At 37.9% G+C, this 22,008-nt stretch overlaps 1 protein-coding gene across 1 annotated transcript in view; it reads right to left on the bottom strand.

Annotated features, from left to right (window-relative positions):
- Positions 1-13,335: 13,335 nt before the first annotated feature.
- Positions 13,336-22,008, bottom strand: part of LOC124612634 (cell division control protein 6 homolog) — a 33,154-nt gene continuing 24,481 nt past the window's right edge. Inside the window, exons 8-9 of the mRNA XM_047140931.1 lie at positions 16,058-16,201; positions 13,336-13,779 (exon numbers count right to left, since the gene is read on the bottom strand). Coding sequence (XP_046996887.1) covers positions 13,681-13,779; positions 16,058-16,201 — 243 coding nt within the window. The 3' untranslated portion in view covers positions 13,336-13,680. The remainder of the gene's footprint in view (positions 13,780-16,057; positions 16,202-22,008) is intronic.

The raw sequence follows: 22,008 nt of genomic DNA, 5'->3' as shown, positions 1-22,008 counted from the left end.
GTTCTTCAAACAACTGAACGATGATTAAGACCTACCTCTGTTATTTTAAAATTATATGATTATAATTATGATTACTAAGTTATTCGAACACAATTTTAAAATGTTCAAACACAAATAAATAACATCCATGTTGAGAAGAATTTTAAGAATTAATTATGTACCAAATTCCGTAAATTTATGTCAATGAATGAAAGAAACTTTAAGAACTATTTGTTGTCAAAATTATTTCAATACTTTGAATAATTATGCACAAGAACATTTGTATTATGATATAACTAATGCAGCAAACGTTTATTAAGAACATAAAACTTATTTCTCATGATTATATTTAAATAAGATTCATAACGATCTTTATATATATCTAATAAACTAAATTCATTAAAACTATATTATTCCATTAATTCAAATTTAAAATTTTCAAATAATTCCGACATCGAAACGTTTTGTTAACCTTTATTTGAAGATCAAAATGTAGTCTCTCTCAATTTATACATAAATTTTTTTATTAATGTCTTAAAAAGTTACATTACTTTTATTTACCCAACTGTTGTGTGAATTGTCAAAACCTAACCATTTAACTTATGTTCACTACCTTTCTGTTTCAAAACTTTTTCAACAAGATCTGAGAATTTCATTTTCAATAGTTTTTGTTGATAAAAAATTCCTTTTGTTTCTTCACCATTTAAGTCTTTCAGTTTACATGTGGTTGTATTAAAATGAATAAAATCTTCCCTTTGAAACATTTCTGTTGACTAATTTGCTGTGCGTCCATTTTAGAATATTCCTTTTGATTTACTTGTTCTTTCTTTATCAACAATTTTATATTTAGCATTAATATCTAACAAATTTATTACATAAACAGTTTTCAATAAGATTTTTACATTTTCTTTGTGTACACCTTTTGGCTTCATTTTTATTTTTGAATGTTTTGTGTTATTATATTCATCAACTAATTTCGAAACTAGTTCAACCCAGCTTAAAAGTAATTTTACGTTTTCATAGACAGCCACAGCAACACAACTTCTTCTTCTTGAGTCAATGGAGGGCAGGGCATCCATAGAATTCAAGGTCCTGAATGGCAGCCAACTCGAAGATTCAATGCATCCATTTGATCTTCTCCTTTGGCATAGATGATGATATCAGTGTGGTCAAATAATCAAAGTGACATCACCATTCCTTCATAGGGTATACCAGGATCATCCTAGTGATTTCCATGCACTTCTCTGTATTTTAGCACACTTCACTTCCTTGAAAGACCTTGGTGATAGAAAGTGTGCTGAGAATGTCTCTGTTATACCAGCATCTTCTGTGTACGTTACGAATGCAACATCTTTAAATATTAACTGTTCACTCTCATCATCATGGAAATCTGAACTTCTGCAATGATGTTCACACCTTGAGATGTCATTAAGAAATGCTTCGAGTATGAGACCACAGTTGTTCATTTATACGACTCGCTGCATGACACCAGTTACTGGGCAACAGGTAATCACACGTTCATGTAGATCTAGAGCATAAGCTGTTGTCTGTTTGGGGAAATTTGCAGAACATTGAAATTCAATTTGCACTTCTATAGGTCCAGAATTAACAGTCCCATTGTGTTCTGAGCAGTCTAGTATGATGATCGCTGCTAGGTGCTTGAATTCCCATGGACAGAGTAGACATCCTTCCTCATCACAGTAAGAAGCATGGAACCTTGCATACATATCAAATACTGGACTGGACACATTTTCATTTTGCTTTAGGTGTAAGTTATCAGGTAGAATTCTGGAATGAGATTTTCACTCTGCAGCGGAGTGTGCGTTGATATGAAACTTCCTGGCAGATTAAAACTGTGTGCTGGACCCAGACTCAAACTCGGGAACTTTGCCTTTCGCGGGCAAGTGCTCTACCAACTGAGCTACCCAAGCACGACTAACGCCCCGTCCTCACAGCTTTACTTCTGCCAGTACCTGATCTCCTACCTTCCAAACTTTACAGAAGCTCTCCTGCGAACCTTGCAGAACTAGCACTCCTGAAAGAAAGGATATTGCGGATACATAGCTTAGCCCAAGTCTTGGGGATGTTTCCAGAATGAGATTTTCACTCTGCAGCGGAGTGTGTGCTGATATGAAACTTCCGTAGATTAAAAATGGTGTGCCGGACCGAGACTCGAACTCGTCTAGTTAATAGTTCCGGTCACCTTCTGGAATAAATCTAGCAGTGTAAGGGTTGTGTTACAAGGTTACCATCATCATATTTCACCTGTTTGGTGGTCAGTTGCTTGCTTTTTTTTAATTAACCTTTGCTTGTATTTGCTGTTTTGCAGCAGGTTTCTAAATTTTTTGTATAATTGCCGTTCCTGGCGTGATAGGCCTCCAGCCATGATTGTGTTCATTTGCTTTAAAAATATAATTCGATATTTGTATTTTAGCAGTAAGCCTTAAAACCTTATTTACTGCCATTCCTGGCATCTGATACCTTCTGCTGTGTTTGTGGCCACTTACCTTTTAATATTTCAATACCTTTAAGTTGTAATTTTAGCAAGTTCTTAAACATTCTTAATTTATTGACATTCTTGGTGTGTAAGGCCTTCAGCCGTGATCGCAATTGCTTATTATTCTTCTTTTTCAAAAAAAAAAAAAAAAAAAAAAAAAAAAAAAAAAAAAAAAATTATCTGTATGGTATGGTGATTTGCTAAATTGTAACGCACTGAAAACACTATTATTTACAGTGTTGTTTATTCCTTCATTAATAACGTGTGGATATTTTTTATGTATTGTTGAGTCTGGAATTATTGTTTTAAAAATAAATGTGTGTAACTGTAAAAGGCAACCAATAGTAACTGATTACGGCCCCATCCACAATCGTAACTGAATCCTGCCTTCCCTTGACTACCAGGTCACAATAACTAACTTTCCACAGCCTTCAACAGTTTGAGAGTTGTGATGATTTCTTGGCACCATCAGCTTTTATTGCCATTTTGTGCACCACCATTCACCCTTAGCCACTCCACATAACGACTTGCTATGAGGTTCAGCAAAATGTAATATTAAACTACTGTGGTCTAGCGAGGCCAATATGGTATTTACCAAAGTGAAGAACGCCACTGCAGAGGCTACCCTGTTAGCGCATGTAGTTCAGCTCCAATGGTTGATGTATGTGCTGCTGTAGTTGGTGCTATAATGCAACAACAAGTAGATGAAAATGGGCAGCCGTTGGCGTTTTTCAGTAGGAAGTTATCCCCCATCAAAACAGAGCTGGGCAACCTACACACATAAATTGTATGCAGCATATGCTGCTATCAAGAAGTTCCACTGTGACGGAGCAAGCTGGGATAATTTTACTTCCCTTTTGTTTTGCCATCTGCCTCCTTAAAATTCAGTTTTTCAGTTTTAAGTAATTATCATTAACATACGTGATTATAATCTGCATTTTTGTAAAAGAGTAAGGTTGGACCTCAGTTTTAAAGAATATAACACCAGATCTAATTTTGTGCTGTTTATGTATGTAATTGATTTTCTAATTTATTTTGACTATTCCTAGTTAGTATCTTTTGTTATAGGCTGAAATCAGTAATTGTTTTGTAACTTAAATTTTATTGTTCACTTATAAGCAAATATAAATTCTGTACTAATTATAAAAATTTGGAGGAACAACTCATAGTATTCTTAAAGGATCTATTTGGCTCTATTTGAAAGCATGTTAGCAAAGCCAACCCTTAATTAAATCCGTAGTTTCATCAAAAGTATTGTTTGTGTAACTATATCTGTTAATTTTATCATTTAAACAAATAATTTGACCTAATCCTTGTGGTGGAAGAAACTGTTAAAAAGAACAACTTTTTTTTTTCTTTTTTTTTTTGTATGCAGTTGATTTAATGAGCTAAGTTTTAACTGTAATTTCTGTAAATTAAACCTCAAACAAAGTGTAGTTTCAGTGCCTATTTTTGTGCCAATATATTAAGGTCCACTTTTTGGTCATGAGACAGTCTGTCCAGAGCTGAATTTCAGACGAGAAACCCATAATGGTTACATCAGCAGCAATGTCTCAACTTAACTGTGAAATAAGTGTAACACAATTAGGCTGTGTGTTAAAAAAATGACAGTGTCTGTTACATACGTACCTTTTTATTCTTCAAGAACCGTGAAATATGTGGTTAGACTTTTACTACTCATAGATGTTCAACAGTAAACTACTGTAGCAGTATGTGGATGTTTACCTGCAAACTATTAATGAGGCTTATCAAAAGTTAAACAATAGTGCATTGGTCCTATAACTGTGTATTATTGGGGAGGTTATGACAGTGAAAGTAAAGAACTGTGAAACGCAAATGTGCACCTGTTGGCTACATCATTTAAAGTAGTCAATGTTTGACTTCCACCCCCCATTTTTCAGACAGTGTAGCAACACAGTACATCGACACCGAAGACCATCAATGAGGAAATAAAGCACGCATATGTCACACCACTACATGCTTTAGGGGCAGCAATTTACACAGGTTATGGGTCACAAGGCACTAATATGTGTTTTCTGTCAGTGACCAGACGAAGTGTCACCATGCCAAGTGTGCCTCCTTGATTACATAGGACTGTTCACCACCTGCATTATCCACATTGAGGGGGAACTGAATGTGCGAGTGGATGCTCTCCTTCAAATAGAAGTGATCACAGATGCAACAGATCTTTAAGCACTTGCTTTGGCACAGCAATCTAACACCGACCTGCGAGATTTGCTGATACAACAATCAGGTCTGCAACTCTGTCATATCCCAGTACTGCTGTCAAGCTCACTGTTATACTATGCAGTTGCTACAGAGAAACCCTGACCGTTTGTGACCAGTGACTTTCGTCAACATGCAATAGCATCATTGCATGATTTGTCTTATCCTGCGTTACATAGTATGACACACCTAGTGAAGCGAGTTTTTGTGTGGGCAAGCACGGACAAAGACTGGCAACAGACATTTCTCCATCAATGTGTGGCTTGTCAATGGAATAAGATTTACCATCATATCAATGCACTCCTTGGCACGTTTGTCCCACCGAAATGATTATTCGAGCATGTACATCTGGACATTGTCGGCCCTCTCCCACCATCCGAAGCTACTGTTTGCTTTACTCCCTGGCCTGAAGTTTTCTCCATGGTTGACATAAACATCAAAACAGTTGTGATCACATTCTTCAGAGGATGGATAATCCATTTTGGAGCACCGCTCAGTCTTACAACTGACTAGGCAGACAATTCGAGTTGTACCTATTCAAAACACTCGTCATCCTATTGGGCATGAAGTGTATTAGGACTACAGTGTACCATATGGCAGTGATCTTATTAGTAGAATGCATGCTCAGACAATTAAAAGTATCCCTTTGGTGTCATGACTCACTATAGTTGACAGAATCAATACCATTCCGCCCCTGGACCTCCGCACATCCGTTGAGGAAGACCTATTAGCAACAACCACAGAGCTTGTCTATGGCCAACTGAATTGGCTGCCCACTGAGGTCCTCGGCATTGTGCCGAACAACCTAGCTGAGGCATCAGATTTAGTCCACAAGCTGCATTCACGAATTCAGCAGCTGTATTCTGTTGCTCTGAGTGCCAACAGACTTGCTGTCCCTCCATTTTCAATGACCTTTGGAACTGTAATCAAGTCCAACACGATGTGGTACGCAAGCCACTGCAGCCACCATATGACAGACCATATCCACTTATCACCAGGGAGAAGAATGTTATGGAAACACCAACCACCATATCTATTGACCAATTCAAACCCGCCTTCAGCACCTCCTACACTGGTACAAATGCATCACTGGATAGACTTTCCACAGACAGGACTGACTCGCCTGCCACTCCACCACCCGTCATGGACCAGTGGCAACGGACGTCCTATGCCTACACTGATGATTCAATGGCAGTTTGCACAAAGCCTGTCATTATGCAATGTGGGCATAATGTCTGTTTTAACAAAAGGGAGGATGTAGCAAGGAGTTTGTCAAAGGGATGGTTCAAATTGTAAAGAGCTCCTTAAAAATTCTCTTGTTTTTATTTATTCTGGTACAAAATTTATTTATTTCTTGATGTTATGTACATAATTTGCTTCATACAAAAAGTATGTGGTCTGTAAAATTAGCCCACAAAGACTTTTCGCAACTAAGTATAATATTTATTCTCAACAGGGAGACACACACACACACACACACACACACACACACACACACACACACACAGAGAGAGAGAGAGAGAGAGAGAGAGAGAGAGAGAGAGAGAGAGAGTGAGTGAGTTTGTGTAAAACTCTAATAAAATGTATTGTCTCTTTGCTAACAATACACAGCTCGGTCTTCTAATATAAAGTTCACTATTGAGGCAGACTAATCCTAACATTGGCCGCATGGTGTAGCCGAGCGGTTTGAGACACCTTGCCACGGTTCGCACGGCTCCCCCCATCAGAGGTTCGAGTCCACCCTCGGGCATGTATGTGTGTAGTCCCTAGTGTAAGTTAGATTAAGTAGAGTGTAACCCTATGGACTGATGAATTCAGTAGTTTGGTCCCATAGGAACTTATCACAAGTTTCCAAAATTTCCTAAAGTTGGGTTGGATATTAAAGTTAAAGGGTTTAAACCTCTCTTGAGAATAGCTATCTTTCTCCGAAAACACTCATGTACTTAAATTTCCACTTATCTGAAATCAAGTCGGAATTTCTTCAACACATCAAAGCATCCCAAGTTCCTCTATTGAATCTGAAATTAAAATCCTTCAATTTCCTTAAATGATCAAGAACTTCTTTTAAAATTATTATTTCAACAGTCTATAGCAACCAAGATTTATTTATAAAAGAAAATAGAATACACCAGTATTACGGGCTACAGTTTGGAACCTTAACATTGATTTCAACTAGATGTATGAGACACCATAAATGAGTTTGGATTTATCCATGATAAAATGGTTATAATGTCTTTGATGCTAATAAACTCCTCTGTGATGTACAACATGTGTTATTGGTTGTATGATGTTTATTTACAAATACATTAAGTCGTGAGGTTTGGACTCATTGTTCTTAAGATATTATGAATAAGACATTTCACAGTAGAACATCTTTCTTGTAGTAAAACTTGAAGATATAATATATCACCAATCCACTAGTGAGTCTTCTTTATGCACAAACAGATAGTACAAAATGAAAATTGCTAGCTACCTTCCAGTGTAAGTATCACTTAGCTCAGCATATTGCCAAAATCTTACTCAAACCAACATTAAAATTGAATACTGTTTGCCTGAGAAATTTACAACTATTCCCCAAATCAGGATAAGTAATGGTACAAAGCAATGAAAAAGTATTTTTATATAATTGTTTCTACAACTTAAAATCATTACAGTTTGAAGATAATCATAGAACATCTGGAAATACTTTGATTAGCATAGTGTCACAAGAGTGCAAATAAACTACGGATGAAAGGGATGGGAAGGGGGTGGGGCAAGAGTGGGGATGCAAGACGCAGTCAACTTGGACAAATTCAAGCAACCTGTTGAAAAAATCTTTAAACAAGCAAACTATAGAGTATGCTGCCATCATATACCCCTTCTGCTGTCTGCAAACCCCTTCCCATTGTTCTATACCGTGACTGGTTTTCCTAATTAAGTATCACCTCTGTGGCTAGACTGGACAATATTTTGCTTTTTGGGCTACTAATGATAGAATTTTGAGCACATTTTCTAAAGAAATGGAACAATTGCTGTTTGGGTGAAATTTTTGTTAATCAAAGCAATTTTTGGGCGATACAGGCAAATACGAGTGCATTTTTTTGCACTGATTTTAATTCAAAGTTATTTGTAGTTATGTTTATTGCTCCACTGCCTCCTGAAATACTGAAACATTGCAAACCAGTCTCCAAATAAAGACTCCAGTGCTATAGATAAGTAATTAGACTACTATAGTAGCACGTACATATTTTTAACTTATCATAACACAAGTGAACAAATCAGAATTGGTTTTTCTCTTCATTCTTGTTACACACTTACCTGTAATTAGAAACTATTACAACAACATAGAACAAAAGCAATAAACGGCAGCATTTGCGTTAAATTCAACTGCAAGTATAAGAACTGAACTGATGAACAAAACAAAACAACCGAGCTCAAGTAAGGCCAACAATGTGCAGTAGTTGGTCTTGGATGAAGTATGGATAGGCAACGGCTGATAGTGCTATCAATAATTTAAATCTGTCCATGCCATTGTTGACTATCAAGTGTGCATATTGATTTTCATCATAAGATTGAAAATCAAATATGTTTCAGTTTCATAACATGTAAACCAGGTCATGTGTAATTACATTTATGTGACAGGGAGGGATCCGGACCCCTGGACCTCCCCTTTGGCTACATCCTTGACAAAAGGTACTGTTAATGGGGAGTGGTGAACTGATAGTGCAATGTAGTGACATATGTGAGCCAAACATAAAGTGAATAATATATAAATCCTGACATACACTTATTCTTTGCTGTAATTAGTATTCCACTGTTGTTTACAGTTATGGTGTTTAATGTTGCAGTAAAGCAAATCTGTTTAAAACTGCAACTCATGCAACTGTGAGCACATTTCTCCTACTCTGATAGACCATGAACTTGCTCTCATCTGGCCACAACACACAATCCCGTAAGTCCACTGGACTTTCATTACATACTCACTGACAAATACTAAACGCTTGTTCATGTTTACTTAACTTACTTCCTTCTATCTGTTGTGGAATTATACCCTGTACTGCTCACAACCCCACAAATTCTTCTTTCATGAACCACCTCCCAAGATGTTCTTCCATATGCGCTCTGATTTCTGTTGCTGTTACTCAGGGATTTAACTCCACCATTTTCAGCACCTGTTAACTCTAGGAATAAGTTTCAATGTAGCATTTGCCCTATGCTGATTCACTATGATATTATTCGTTTTATAGTGTTGGATGACACACCACAGTGTCATATCTCTGTACAGATTTCCCAATTTCTTTACAAGTTCATGCATATGCGAGATGTTTGTTCTCTCCTGCAGGGTCATCTCTTTTCCTTTTTTCCCCGTGTGGACTGTGGCCACTAGCAGCTGAACTTGCTTGTATGACACTGGATGCGAATGAGTTCAGAAGCTACAAAAGTCAACATTTCCACCATTTACTGTGTTTACTAATGTATCATAGGGCTCATTTGAATACTTATGAGATAAGGTACGGTAACGTTTTATGGGAAATCACATGCTGAATAAAACACATGAATTCTTATCATTCTTGTATGGTGTATGTGTTTGAAAGACACAATAACAAATCATTGGAATCATGAAATAATAAATAATTCTGCCTTCTGTGTTGATTAATTCAAATGTAAAGCTGCATATCCATAGATATGAATATTGCTATCTGCCTCTGTAGAAAGACATGACAGCCTTACTAGCTACAAGGCCGAATGCATTGATTTGTCGAATGACATCATGAGTAAGTGGTGTCATCCCGTGATGATGTGACACATTACATCCTGCAACGGTCCATCGCATATTTAAGCATCCAGTGGACACCAAGCATAATAATCATATCTTTATGATGCTACTGGGGTGAAATGACAGTGAGAACAGTGTATGTTAACTGTGGCAGCCCAAGGTTAAAAGTGCGGGCAGAAAATAGCAACACAAAGGATAGAATTCACTTATCTGTCCCAGTTTATTCTTAAACTGTTTTCTTTTTCGCCGATTTTTGCACCCTCTCTGGATGCACCCTCGGCGGGGGCCTATTTCGTCACCCCTGTCGAGCTTCAATGTTTTATTCATACATAAAATTTTTATAATAAGTGGCGTATTCGTCACTAGAGAATAAATACGTTTTCTAATAGTGAAATATACATTATTAGTGATGTTGTTATTATTAATAATAATATTAAGTTTTAGTTACACTATCAAAAATATGTTGTTGGTTCATAAATCAAGACTTAAGTTATCTAATAATTATTATACTCTGATGCAACATTACCTTCTCACCAGAATTAATCTCTGCAGCAGATGAAAATTCAGTCTGTAAACAATCCCACTAACTGTGACTTTGCCATGTTTCTGCAGTATCCTTTCTTCCAACAGTGCTAGTGCTGCAAGGTATTCAGGATAACTTCTGCCTGCAAGGTATTCAGGATAACTTCTGCAAAGTTTGAAAGGTAGGACATAAGGTACTGGTGGAAGTAAAGCCATGAGGGCATCATGAATTGTGCTTAAATAGCTCAGTCAATAGAGCACGTTCCTGCGAAAGGCTAAGTTCCCAGGTTCAAGTCCTTGTAAGGCACACAGTTTTAATATGCCAGATAGTTTCATTAGCGTCTTGTGCTGTGTAATCTCTCACTTGGCAAGTATGATGTATGGTTAGTGACAAGCATACCAAAGTCACTAATCTTTCAAGAGGTTGGTTGTTTTTGGAAAGCAGAATTTTATTAAGCCATGCAATGCAGTCAAATTTCTCATAGTACATTCACTTCCAAAGCTGAAATGAACATAAATGCAGGGAAAACGCTTAGCAGAGTATAATTGAAGCAAGACATTTTGAGCACACAATTTATCTCCTTTACTGTTTACCAAACCGTCTATGATTCATTTTAAACTATGCTACTACAGACTTCTTATCTCTTCTCATGTAAAGTTCAGCACAAGTTTTTATTCTGTCTTGGACCAGACAGACACGGAAGGAAATCATTCATGCCCTTTTTAAAGAACCATGCCTCCGTTTGCACAGCATAATATGCAAGCCATATAAAATGTTAAAATGGGTGAAATGAGTATTTCAACCTTGCCCCACACACCATAGCAGTAACCATTGAGTCTGATCCCTTTGTGCTAATCCTGCTCCAGTTAGTACTGTTCCAGCAACTGTGTAACTCAGAACTTAATATTTACTCAAATGTAGTTAAATTTGGTTCCAAGTGACAAAGGGCGTAACATTTCCAAGAACTTGCTTGAATGCATATACAAGGTGCGACAAAGTACTGAGACTGATGTGAAAAAAAATGTTGCTTACTGTTTTAGTCAAGTTTAGTGTTGTCCCCTTCAAAGTAGTTCCCTTCTGATTCCAGTCTTTTTCCAGTGCTTCTGCCATTAATGATAATATTTATGGAACTCATCTTCTGTAATATCCTCCAAGACCCTCGTCACAGCTTTTTGGACATCTTGTGTTGTTTGAAAAAGGTGTCCCTTGACCGCCGTTTTGACTCTTGGAAATAGAAAAAAAGTCGCACGGAGCGATATCTGGTGAATAAGGTGGCTGTGGTAGTACTGAAATTTGTTTTGAGGTTAAAAATTGCTGTAGTAACAGAGCAGTATGGGATGGCACATTATCGTGATGCAGAATCCAATTATCAGCAATATTGGCATGGACACGAAGAACTCCTTTACGAAGTACTTCTAAAATTCTTTGTAGTAATACTGGTTAACTGTTTGTCCAGGAGGCACCCACTCTTTATGAACAATTCCCTTGGAATCAAAGCCGCTCACAATTATGCATTTCACTTTTGACTGACATGTGAGCTTTCATTGGTCTGGGTGATCCCTTTGAGCACCATTGCGAACTTTGGCGTTTTTTCTCTGGATCGTACTAAAAAACGAACTTTTGTCACCAGTGATAACAAGGTTGAAGTCTGGATTGATTTCCATTTCCTCTAACAGATCGGCTGCCATCTTTTTCCGTGTTTCTCGTTGTTACGGTTTGAGATTTTTGGGGACCATTTTTGCACAAATCTTTCTCATACCAAGATCTTCAGTTATTGTTAGACGACACGTTTCTTGACTGAAGTTCAGTTCTTCTGCAATCATTTTCACGGATAATTTTCTATCAGGTCATACGAGTTCACGCACCCTGGTCAAGTTGACATTCGTCCGTGAGGTTGATGGTCGTCCACTGCGGTCTTCATCTTCAACATTTGTTCTGCCTTCACTTAACATTTTATGCCAACAAAAACTTTAGCTCTTGACAACACTTCCTCTCCAAAAGCCTTCTGAAGCTTACCGTAAGTTGTCGGCACGTTTTCACCCAATTTAACGCAAAAAGAAATGGCATACTGTTGGGCAATATTATGCGGTTCCATTTCCATGACGAGACACACAAACATGTGTTAACTTATTACAGCACAACTCACGACTGAGCAGTTGCATCGATGTGCTGCTTGGACTAGAAGCAGCTTATAGACCAAGGTCAAAAATATTGTGCCTATGCAAACCTGCAGGGTTGCCACATCTTGCAAAGAAAATCAGTCTCATTACTTTATTGTCACACCTCGTAAGTTATATATTTCTTTATTCATTAGTATGTCAATTTTAATGATCTTTTACAACTTACACAGTAAATGTTCCAAATTACATTCTGGCTCGGGCCTGAGTCCCAGTCTGGCACAAACTGTGATGCAACATCCCTAATGTTGTAAACTTTGATAGATGACAAAATAATCTGTTGAAACCGGTAAATCGAAATAAAAATATCTGTCCAAGTGACGACAATTTTATTCTGAAACTAACCTTTAACCCATCTTAAATGCTCATCACAAATTGTACTGCCAGCTGTGGTGGCCCACTTTTCCATCTTCTTTCACATGTTAAGCTCTGATTACTTGACACAGTGCTCATAAACTGTAATATTTATTTTAGGCTGCATATCTCATGTGATACTAAATCCATGTGGTGCTACCATTTTTGACAACTGTTTATGACTGCAATATTTTTGAAAAAATTGTTCCAATGTTATCTTTGAGATAACTGTCCCTCATGTTCAAATCTTGGACACAAGAAATCATCCTGAAATATCATGCACATGCACACCTTCCTTTCATATTGTTTTAATTCAGTTCTGCACTTTCCATTGTCAGAAATTGAAATTTCTTGTTTTACACCTCGATTTTCACTTCTGTGACAGATGCAAAATGGACCATCACTATTTCTTACCTCGATTGACACACCAGTTACATTAAGTGCTCCTGTGGCAGCAGACTGGTGAACTACGGAAACAGTGCACAAAAAACATTGCTACAAGTAGCATTTTGTAATTTAATCTGTTAGAGCTGCATAGCACAGAATATTGTTTTCCTCTGGGCCAACGCTACCTGCAAAGTGCCAATGTTACCCCAACTAACTCTACTAAATAGAAGAAAAGTGGCACATTTTGTCTTTTTAATCCCTTCAATTTCCTCAGTTCAAAATATAGCATTTCAAATTTTTTTTACAGGATTTAAAAAGAAATAGCTTCCTATTTTGTAGATTCATTTGCTGCAAGAAAATGATGTAGTCAGTTGTGGTCAGATTTGGTAATTATAGTATTGTTAAAAGGATTAAGACTTAAGAAAGAATAAATAAATTAAAAAAGATCAACATATTTTTAATTTCCTTTGTTGACAGGAAAAGTCCACGTACAAAACACACAACCCTGAAATAAAATAAAATCTCGTGCAATGAAAAATATCAACGATTTTCACGATACAAGGTTACCCAACTTCATTTCTCCCAACATCACAAAATAAGTTATTCCAGACAATATTTGGGACAACTTCAACATGAAGTTTACTCTTTAATTTATACACACTGATTGCTTTAACAATCACTTATCATTGGCTGCCTGTCCAATAATTTTCAGGCACAAAAAATACAAGGAAGTCTCCACAAATAAATTACAATGCATTTTCTGTTAATGCTAATAATGCTGTTATGGTAAGACAGCAGACTTGTCATTCATAATTGCTGCAAGAAGTTGTTTGTCCTTTAGAGCAGCAGCAACTTCTTCCTCATCCCACTGTAAGCAAACCTGGAAGGTGAAAAACAAAATATTAAGTTGAGAATGAACTTTAGCAGATAATACAAATGCTGCAAAAAATGAAGTGCCGAGAAGGGAAAAGTAAGAAGGGGGCAATGAAGGGGAGGAAAAGGGGAGAAAGGGTGATAGAGAGGCAACTATTGAAACATTTAAATACATGACGAGTCTTGCTTGCCTAAGAGGAAATAAAATTATTTTCCCCGAGATAAATTTGTTATACCGCCACTTTCTATCTGCCATTTGAAATTCACTGCTGGATCATTGAGTGTCACTGGTGTACACACACACACACACACACACACACACACACACACACACACCACTTGTAAATAAATGTGTAACAAGCATTTGTCTTTTCACAGTAGACATCACTACCGTAAATTTGTGAAATTGTGAGTCTTAGACGTAAGCTTGTTGGCATTGGATGACATGTGATTACATTAATTCCTATCTTCTTCTCTCTGATATGTTTATGCTTAGTCAAGTCATTCACAAAGCCTCTTCCAATCTTCTGTTTTCTTCCACAGTCAATCATACAGCATTTCTTCTTCTCCAATTAAAATGACACTTCTCCTGGTCTCTCCAGCTTGTTCATGGTCTTCTTCCAGATTCTGCCCATTCCAGAGCTCAAATCCCTATCGACTTCCTCCTGTTCATCTCCTAATCTTATCTCATTACTTCTCATTGTTTCCAACCACTCAACTTCTCCTGATTTGTTTCACACTATAGTGCTGCCATGAATTTTCTGGCTGTGATTACTCACACTCATAAAAAAAATGTAATAACACAGTATTAATTACACTGACATTTCTGAAATATTTTATATTCATTACTATATATATTATTATGTGGTTCTCGAGCACTACAGTATTACAATATTAACTTTATAATATCAACTGAACTAGTTTTGTTGAAATAATTCCATAAACATACATCAGATTCTGAGGATGTTATGATATAGCTTTCCCAATAGATTTTCATCCACATACATGTTGTGGAACCGGTAATGGGCATACATCACTTAAGCATCTGGAAGTTACACCACTAGAATATGCAGGCACTAGAACAACCATATTTCACAGAATACATGGAATTTGTGCAGTGGTTTCTTCATCAAAATGCTAATGGTGCTGCCTTCCATAAATGTGGCTTAGTTCATGTGTGCCACTTATTTTAACACTCTGAACAGTCACATTTGGTAGAGTGACCACCACCATGCTGTTGCTGGCAGATCTATCAAAATAAGTTTCCCATAAATATTTGAGCTGGAATGATTGCTAATCTTCTAGAACCTGTATACCTGCAAACGTACTTAACTGGAGCTACTCAGTGTCAGTTACTGCACGGAAAACTTTACACGGTACCAGTTGCGATACAAAGCACCTTCCGGTTCCAGCCTGATGGTATTCCAGCATACTTCAACACTTGACAGATTTCTGGGCACCCTCTGCCCCTCCCCCCCACCCACCTCCAATAACCCAATAATCACTACAGCAACAGAAGAGTGAAGACAACTGTTCTAGGTAATTTTATACTATGATGTCTTTATGTGTCATCTGTATGCATGAACACCTGATGAGCAAAACATGCTTTAAATATGTTGAATGTGTTAAATTAAACATAAAATAAATAAATGACTACTAGCAGAAAAATACAAATAAAGGGTATTATGCTTGTGAATTATGCTATTAAATTCTACAGATTAATTAGTGTTATTTTACAATCTGAAGGATTAACTTCATAATTAATGTGTGAACAAATTTTAGCCCCCTCAAGACATCAGACATTTGAAGGAATTGCAGCAATACTTACAACTGCAGGTCACAAATTACAAAACATTCTTCACACAGGAAAATAAAGTTGAACATAAAAAGGTTTCTTTTAACTATATACTGATGCCTGTCATCCCAGAGTAACATTTCTGTCTTCTAAACTTGGAAGTTATATCCCCCCCCCCCCCCCCCCCACACACACACACCGGGGGAGGGAGGGAGGGAGGGAGGGAGGGGGAGAGAGGGAGGGGGAGAGAGGGATGGGGAGAGGGAGAGACAGGAGAGAGAGAGAGAGAGAGAGAGAGAGAGAGAGAGAGAGAGAGAGAGAGAGAGAGAGAGACTGACGTGACGACTTTGTAACACCTGAAAGGTTAGTATAAAGCAAAAGACCGAAAAAATAACAGCATATAAAATTTTCAACAGAGAAAAAGTAGAAACAAGATTGTTAGTCTGTACCCAGCAAAACTCTTAAGACATACTGAAGGTGTTCAAGTTACCTTTGTGAGCCGCGCTTCTTTACGAGCACCTTGTAACCGGATAATACCACGTATTTCAACCATTTGACACAAACTCCTGAACTCAGCCTGATCCACAGCTAAAATATTTCTTCTACTACAGACACGACGGTACACTTCATGTAGCTGCAATTGAAATATTGTGTTGAAAATATGATTTACAAAAAGGAAAAACTTTATGTCATACAAATTCCAGATCTCAAGAAGCATAACAGAATGGTGTGTGACTAATGCTGCTATTCTGGCGTTTAATTTTATTAAGATCTTACCATACAATTCAACAAACACAGGAGCAACTCACAACATATTAAAAGAAATTAAGGTTGGCTTACACAAGAACAGAAAACACATGCTGATGATCAATATTGATACATTAATTAAAATGAAACTATGTGAATAACCTGTATGCTATTTCTGGATCTTTATTGTCTCATTCAGGTACTCTGGTGGTAACCATTATCAAGAAACTTAACATAAACAGAATCTATAAAAGAAGGAAAAATTTCAGTTCAAGTGCTCATCATGAAACAGTTTACTTAAGAAATTCCTGTAATACTACTATCTGACAATTGAAATGGAGTACTAATTGTTCAGCATCACTTGTGGGCCCACTTCATTTTATGGATTCCAATGCCTAAAGTGTAAAAATCATCGTGAGGCACAATAAAACAGGACAGTTGCCAGAAGCAATTAGTAATGTAAGTGAGGCCTAGTGCATTTTAAAATATTGTTTAGTGCATGCCAGCAGCACAAAGCAGTCTGGACTGTATAATATCAAGGGAAATGAAGTTTAGCTATTGTCTGTTTACTTTCTAAAGAGCCATGGGCAGTGACTCAACAGCCACTGTTTCGATATTACCGCTAAAAACTGTGTCTTTGGAACAGTACTCACTTAAAGCTTCCTGGCAGATTAAAACAGTGTGCCGGACTGAGACCACAAGTCAGGACCTTTGCCTTTTGCAGGCAAGTGCTCTACCATTTGAGCTACCCAAGCACGACTCACAACCCGTCCTCACAGCAGAAATTCTGCCAGTACCTCGTCTCCTAACTTCCAAACTCTTCTAGTCTCCTACCTCCTTCACAGATAAGCTTCTGCGAAGTTTGGAAGGTAGGCAGGTACTGGCAGAATTGAAGCTGCGAGGGCAGGTCGTGAATCTTGCTTGGGTAGCTCAGATGGTAGAGCACTTGCCTGTGAAAGTCAAAGGTACCAAGTTGAAGTCTCGGTCCAGCACACAGTTTTAATCTGCCAAGAAGTTTCATATCAGTGTACACACCACTGCAGAGTGAAACTCTCATTCCGGAATATTCACTTGTTTCTGATCGTTACCAACAACCATAGTTCTGATATTCTAGCAGTCATATTGTTTCCAGCTTAATTTCGCTGTACTGTGACTTGTGTTTTGCAATACAATTTACTGCTTCAAAAACAAGTGAGTCTGAGGATGCTGCTTCAATGATGCAACTCCTTCCAGTCCTCTCCATGGAAAGAACAGCAATTTGCAGCCACACTCACACAATGATGGTGAATGTTGTTAAATATGCGACAAAGAAAAACAACAGATGAATTTGCTACATCCACTTGCTCAGTCAAGAAAGCAAGCTGCTAACGAGACTCTTCACGTTCACAAATACTCATCCTGATGAATCTCCAAAGAAGTTAGTTTCAGTATTTCTTTTATTTGACAGTCCTAGTCCATGAAAATTATTTTAATATGTGCATTCGATTATTGCCTGTATATCTGCGAGGAGAGGGAGGGTGTCATCATATTCAGCTTCTGAGAATACGCAGGTGATCGAGCAGTCAGGACTGATCAAGTGGGTGTCCAGGGCTGATGTTCAATGATAGAAAAGGAACTCAGATAAAATGTATATATACATGGGGCATGTCTAAGGTAGGAAGTTACCAAGTGTAGATCAGTCTGTGACGTCGAATGACTGGAGAGGCAGTGGAAGAGGAGGCAGTTCATGTTAAGAACTGTTTGTGACCAGTCATCGAGCGCAGAGCCAGACATTCTGTCTCCCAAGAAAGATGTCTGTTCTACTCTAGATCTGCATCACATGAGAGAAGCAACTGTGTTCTACTCTACAGACCCCCCCCCCCCCCCCTCCCAGAGTCTACACACTACCTGCCTCCTACACATGCTACTGGTTAAACTGACGGCATGAATTCGCTAGCAACTTCATCAGAGAGCCCCTTTAACCAGACAGAACTGCTTCACTTCTGAAAGCCAGGCACGTTAGATCATGTAGGCACACCCAAAGTTACTCTGGGAGAAAACTTTTAGTAAAGACTTGACTCAGACATTAGAACTATTTTTTTTTATTAAAGAAATTCCCTAAATATTCCTTGAGTAACTGCTGCCTTGTACATGCCAAATCACTTTATATAGAAGTACAACTACATACTGATGTGATATACTTTTGCCTGATGTAATGTACAATGCTGTCTAAGTTTCTCCAGTAAATTGTTCCTTTCCTTAGAGTTGCTGGTTAAGTCCAGTGTGAAATCTAAAACTTCAGAAAGGATGTGATACTATACACCATGTGTGACTTAAGTTGTCCAAAAACTTGTACCAAGTATCAGGAATCCTTCATATTCAGTGATTGTCATGGGCAATGAGCTGTATCACAACAGGCAGCTTGACAAGATACCAATAAAAAGCAATACAGAAGTGGCAACAATGGAATGGCTGCAGAAGAGCAAGATTAACTGCAATGTCATTGACTAAGTGTCTTTAAGTCTAGGCTATTAAGTCGTCCACCTGCTGCCATACAAATGTAACCTCAATGCAACTGAATTCACCTGGGCAAAAGCAAAGACTTTCTGAGAATGCAATGTCACTGGGCAAATATCCAGTGAAACCTTACAGAAGCTTGCAAACACCTGCCTCCACAGTGTCACCGGAGAGGGTACTGCAATAAGGTGGCACAATTAGTACTGAATGAACGATAGCACCATGGAAGTTGCCATCGATGAAAATTATTAATGTGGACACAACAAGTGGTAATGAATCAGAACACTCCTGAAAGGACATGTGTTACTGACAGTTTGAGTGGAAAGCACAGGCTTGAGCTAATCTATTGTAACATTTAGGGATCAAATATACATATTTTCAGAAAAATAAAAAATAAACGTGTTTTGTAAATTTTAACTATTTGCCCCAACTAGATTTGATTTCAATTTCTATTTGGCCACTGTGTTTGTAGTTGTTTTATAAGGTAATGGTATTTTAAATCCATATTACCAACTAGTGATAAATATGCAAGCAGATGACATTTCCAGAAAGAGAATCAGACAAAAAATGCTGCCATTGACATTGTCCAAGAGAGTGAAACAGAAAGTGTTAGGTAAAAACATACGTATATTTTTAGTACTTGCAAATTGGTTTTAAGTACCTTCATTTGTGCAGTATCTGCTACATACTTCATAGCAAAGAGTATAATCAGTGAGCATATCAAATTTACATCAAATTCAAACAATGGAAAATCCATGATGGACTGTAACAATATTATGAAAAGGATAGTTGCCACTCAACTTGTAGTGGAGATAAGTCACAGACAGACACAACACAAAGACTGTCAGAAAGTAAGCCTTCAGCCAACAAGGCCTTTGTAAAAAATAAATAACACATGCACGCACGCGCGAGACCACAGAGTCTGGCAGCTGGAGCCAAACACAGCATGTCCACTATATGGTGAGTAGCAACTATCCCTGTCATAATATTGTTAAATTAAATTCAAATGCAAATACATCTAACATTTCTGTGATCTCTAACCCTGTATGTTAAAATATGTCTGCTGCCGTTTACAATAAAGCACACTGTTGTCTGCAAACTACAAAAGGATGGTAATGCTGAAACTGTTTTCTGTAACTGGGCCATTTGCCTTACATTGAAATAGCAACTGCTGACAGTCATTGCACCATAGCTCTTTAGAAAGTTAGACATACATATACATGCAAAGGAACATCAAACAAAATGTTGACAGCAACAAAATGTTGACAGCTGATCACAGAGACTAGAACTTCTAAAGTCTGAACAACAATGCTGAACTGATAATTTGGAAGATAGTGTTTCAGAGCATAAAGGTAAAAGAAAATACATGAAAGTGGATCAGTATAAAAGTCTCCAACCTGAGTGCTGTGTCCTGGTAAGGATTTATGAGAGAGATTAATACACAGCATGTAAGCACTTTTCAAGTTTCTATGGATAAAACCTACAAACATAATGAGAAATATATGACGATATGTTCACTGGGTGGTGGGGTGACTATAAAGGGAATACCACAATTATACATGTTGCCGCGTGAAGACACTAAGTGAAAGAAATTTATTTTCTGGCCTTACATTCTGCTTTTTGCAGGTTGACCTAAAACTTGGAAAATAAATTCATTTATGGATGAGCTAGATAGGACACTGTCTGTCAGTAAGGTTATTATATTTCAACAACTGCTGTCCACTGCAGATGTGGAGCTACAAGTGGCAAGGTTAGATGGAAAAGACTTTCTGATATCAAGTGGGTGACAGCTGTCAAGGTGGAAGTACTGATCCCTGCAGAAGTCCTGGTACCTTGCAAAGGCCTCAAATCTAGTGCGAAAACTAAATTTAACCATTCCATAATTATAGAAGATGTTTCCTTCACCCGTTCTCTGCAGTGGAAACATTTCTTTGCCACGCATCCCACTGACAACAACCAACCAAAATCCCACATAGCATTGCTTTAAAATAGTTCAAAACTCCAACGAAACTTGATCCTCTCCGCTTCCATCCAACCATGCCCCAGTTATCTTATAGGAATTCTTCACTTCCAACCTGGCCTCGCCTTCCATTCTAAACCCTTTCCCAGTGTGTCCATCACTCCTATTGTACACACAGCTATCCATAACCTCAAAATCAATCCAGACCTTATCCTCCTTACAGACAAAGGCTCCACCACAGTGGTCATGAATATGGTAACAAGGTGGCTGCAGGTCTCCACCAACTTTCGGACACTTTTGCATGCAAATTATTATGATCAGGATCGCAAGCAAGTCCACGTGAATCAATCTCCTTCCTCATACCAGCAACAACCCCCCCCCCCCCCCGCCCTCCCAGTCTTACCTTTTACCTACTCCTCAAATTCCGTGAACCCAGCTCCAAATATCTCCCCTCTGGTCATCCCATTGTGGCTGGGTACAAAGCTCCTGCTGAACGACCTCTGCCTTCATTGCCCAACATCTCCAAACCATTGTCTGTAACACCCCACATACATTCAAGACACTGCTCACTTCCTTTGCCCCGATCCTGTCCCGTTACCACCAGATGTCTGGTTTCAACATCATTTTACACCAACATCCCCATACCCATTGTCCCACAGTGATGGAATACTATCTTTCACAATGTTGTCCTTAGTTAACCACATACTGATCCATAATTATTTCACTTTCACAGGGCAAATCTATAAAGGAATCTGTTGTGCTGCCATGGTTACTTGCATGGCACCATCCTATGCCAAATTTTTCATGTGGCACCTGGAGGAATCCTTCCCATTCAGTCAACACCTAAAGCCCCTTGCATGATTCAGGTTAATTAATAGTTTCATATCAAGTGCACCAACCACTAACAGTACCTCCTCTGACAGTTGTCACCTATTCCACGTCAAAAACAAATTTGAAATTTCCACGCAAGGTATTTCCTCACAATGTGTTACTTTTGTCATTAGTGCAGTACATCTAGGGATGGGGGCAGAAGTGAACAGGTTGTGTCTTTTTGAAACTGGGACACTATTAGCAGAAAAGCACTCAATAATACTTTGAAGGATATTATTTAACATTTCTTCCACTGCTGTATGTCATCTCTATTTACTTTCTCAATGCATAACAGTCACATAAAACATAACTGACATACTTATATATCCATTTACAATAACCAGTTAACTACACCATAGTCAACTCTA

This window comes from Schistocerca americana, chromosome 4 (assembly GCF_021461395.2).
Source record: "Schistocerca americana isolate TAMUIC-IGC-003095 chromosome 4, iqSchAmer2.1, whole genome shotgun sequence".
NCBI classification, from domain to species: domain Eukaryota; kingdom Metazoa; phylum Arthropoda; class Insecta; order Orthoptera; family Acrididae; genus Schistocerca; species Schistocerca americana.
The sequence above is the reverse complement of the archived record's forward strand: the minus strand, read 5'-3'. Positions and strand labels throughout refer to the sequence as shown.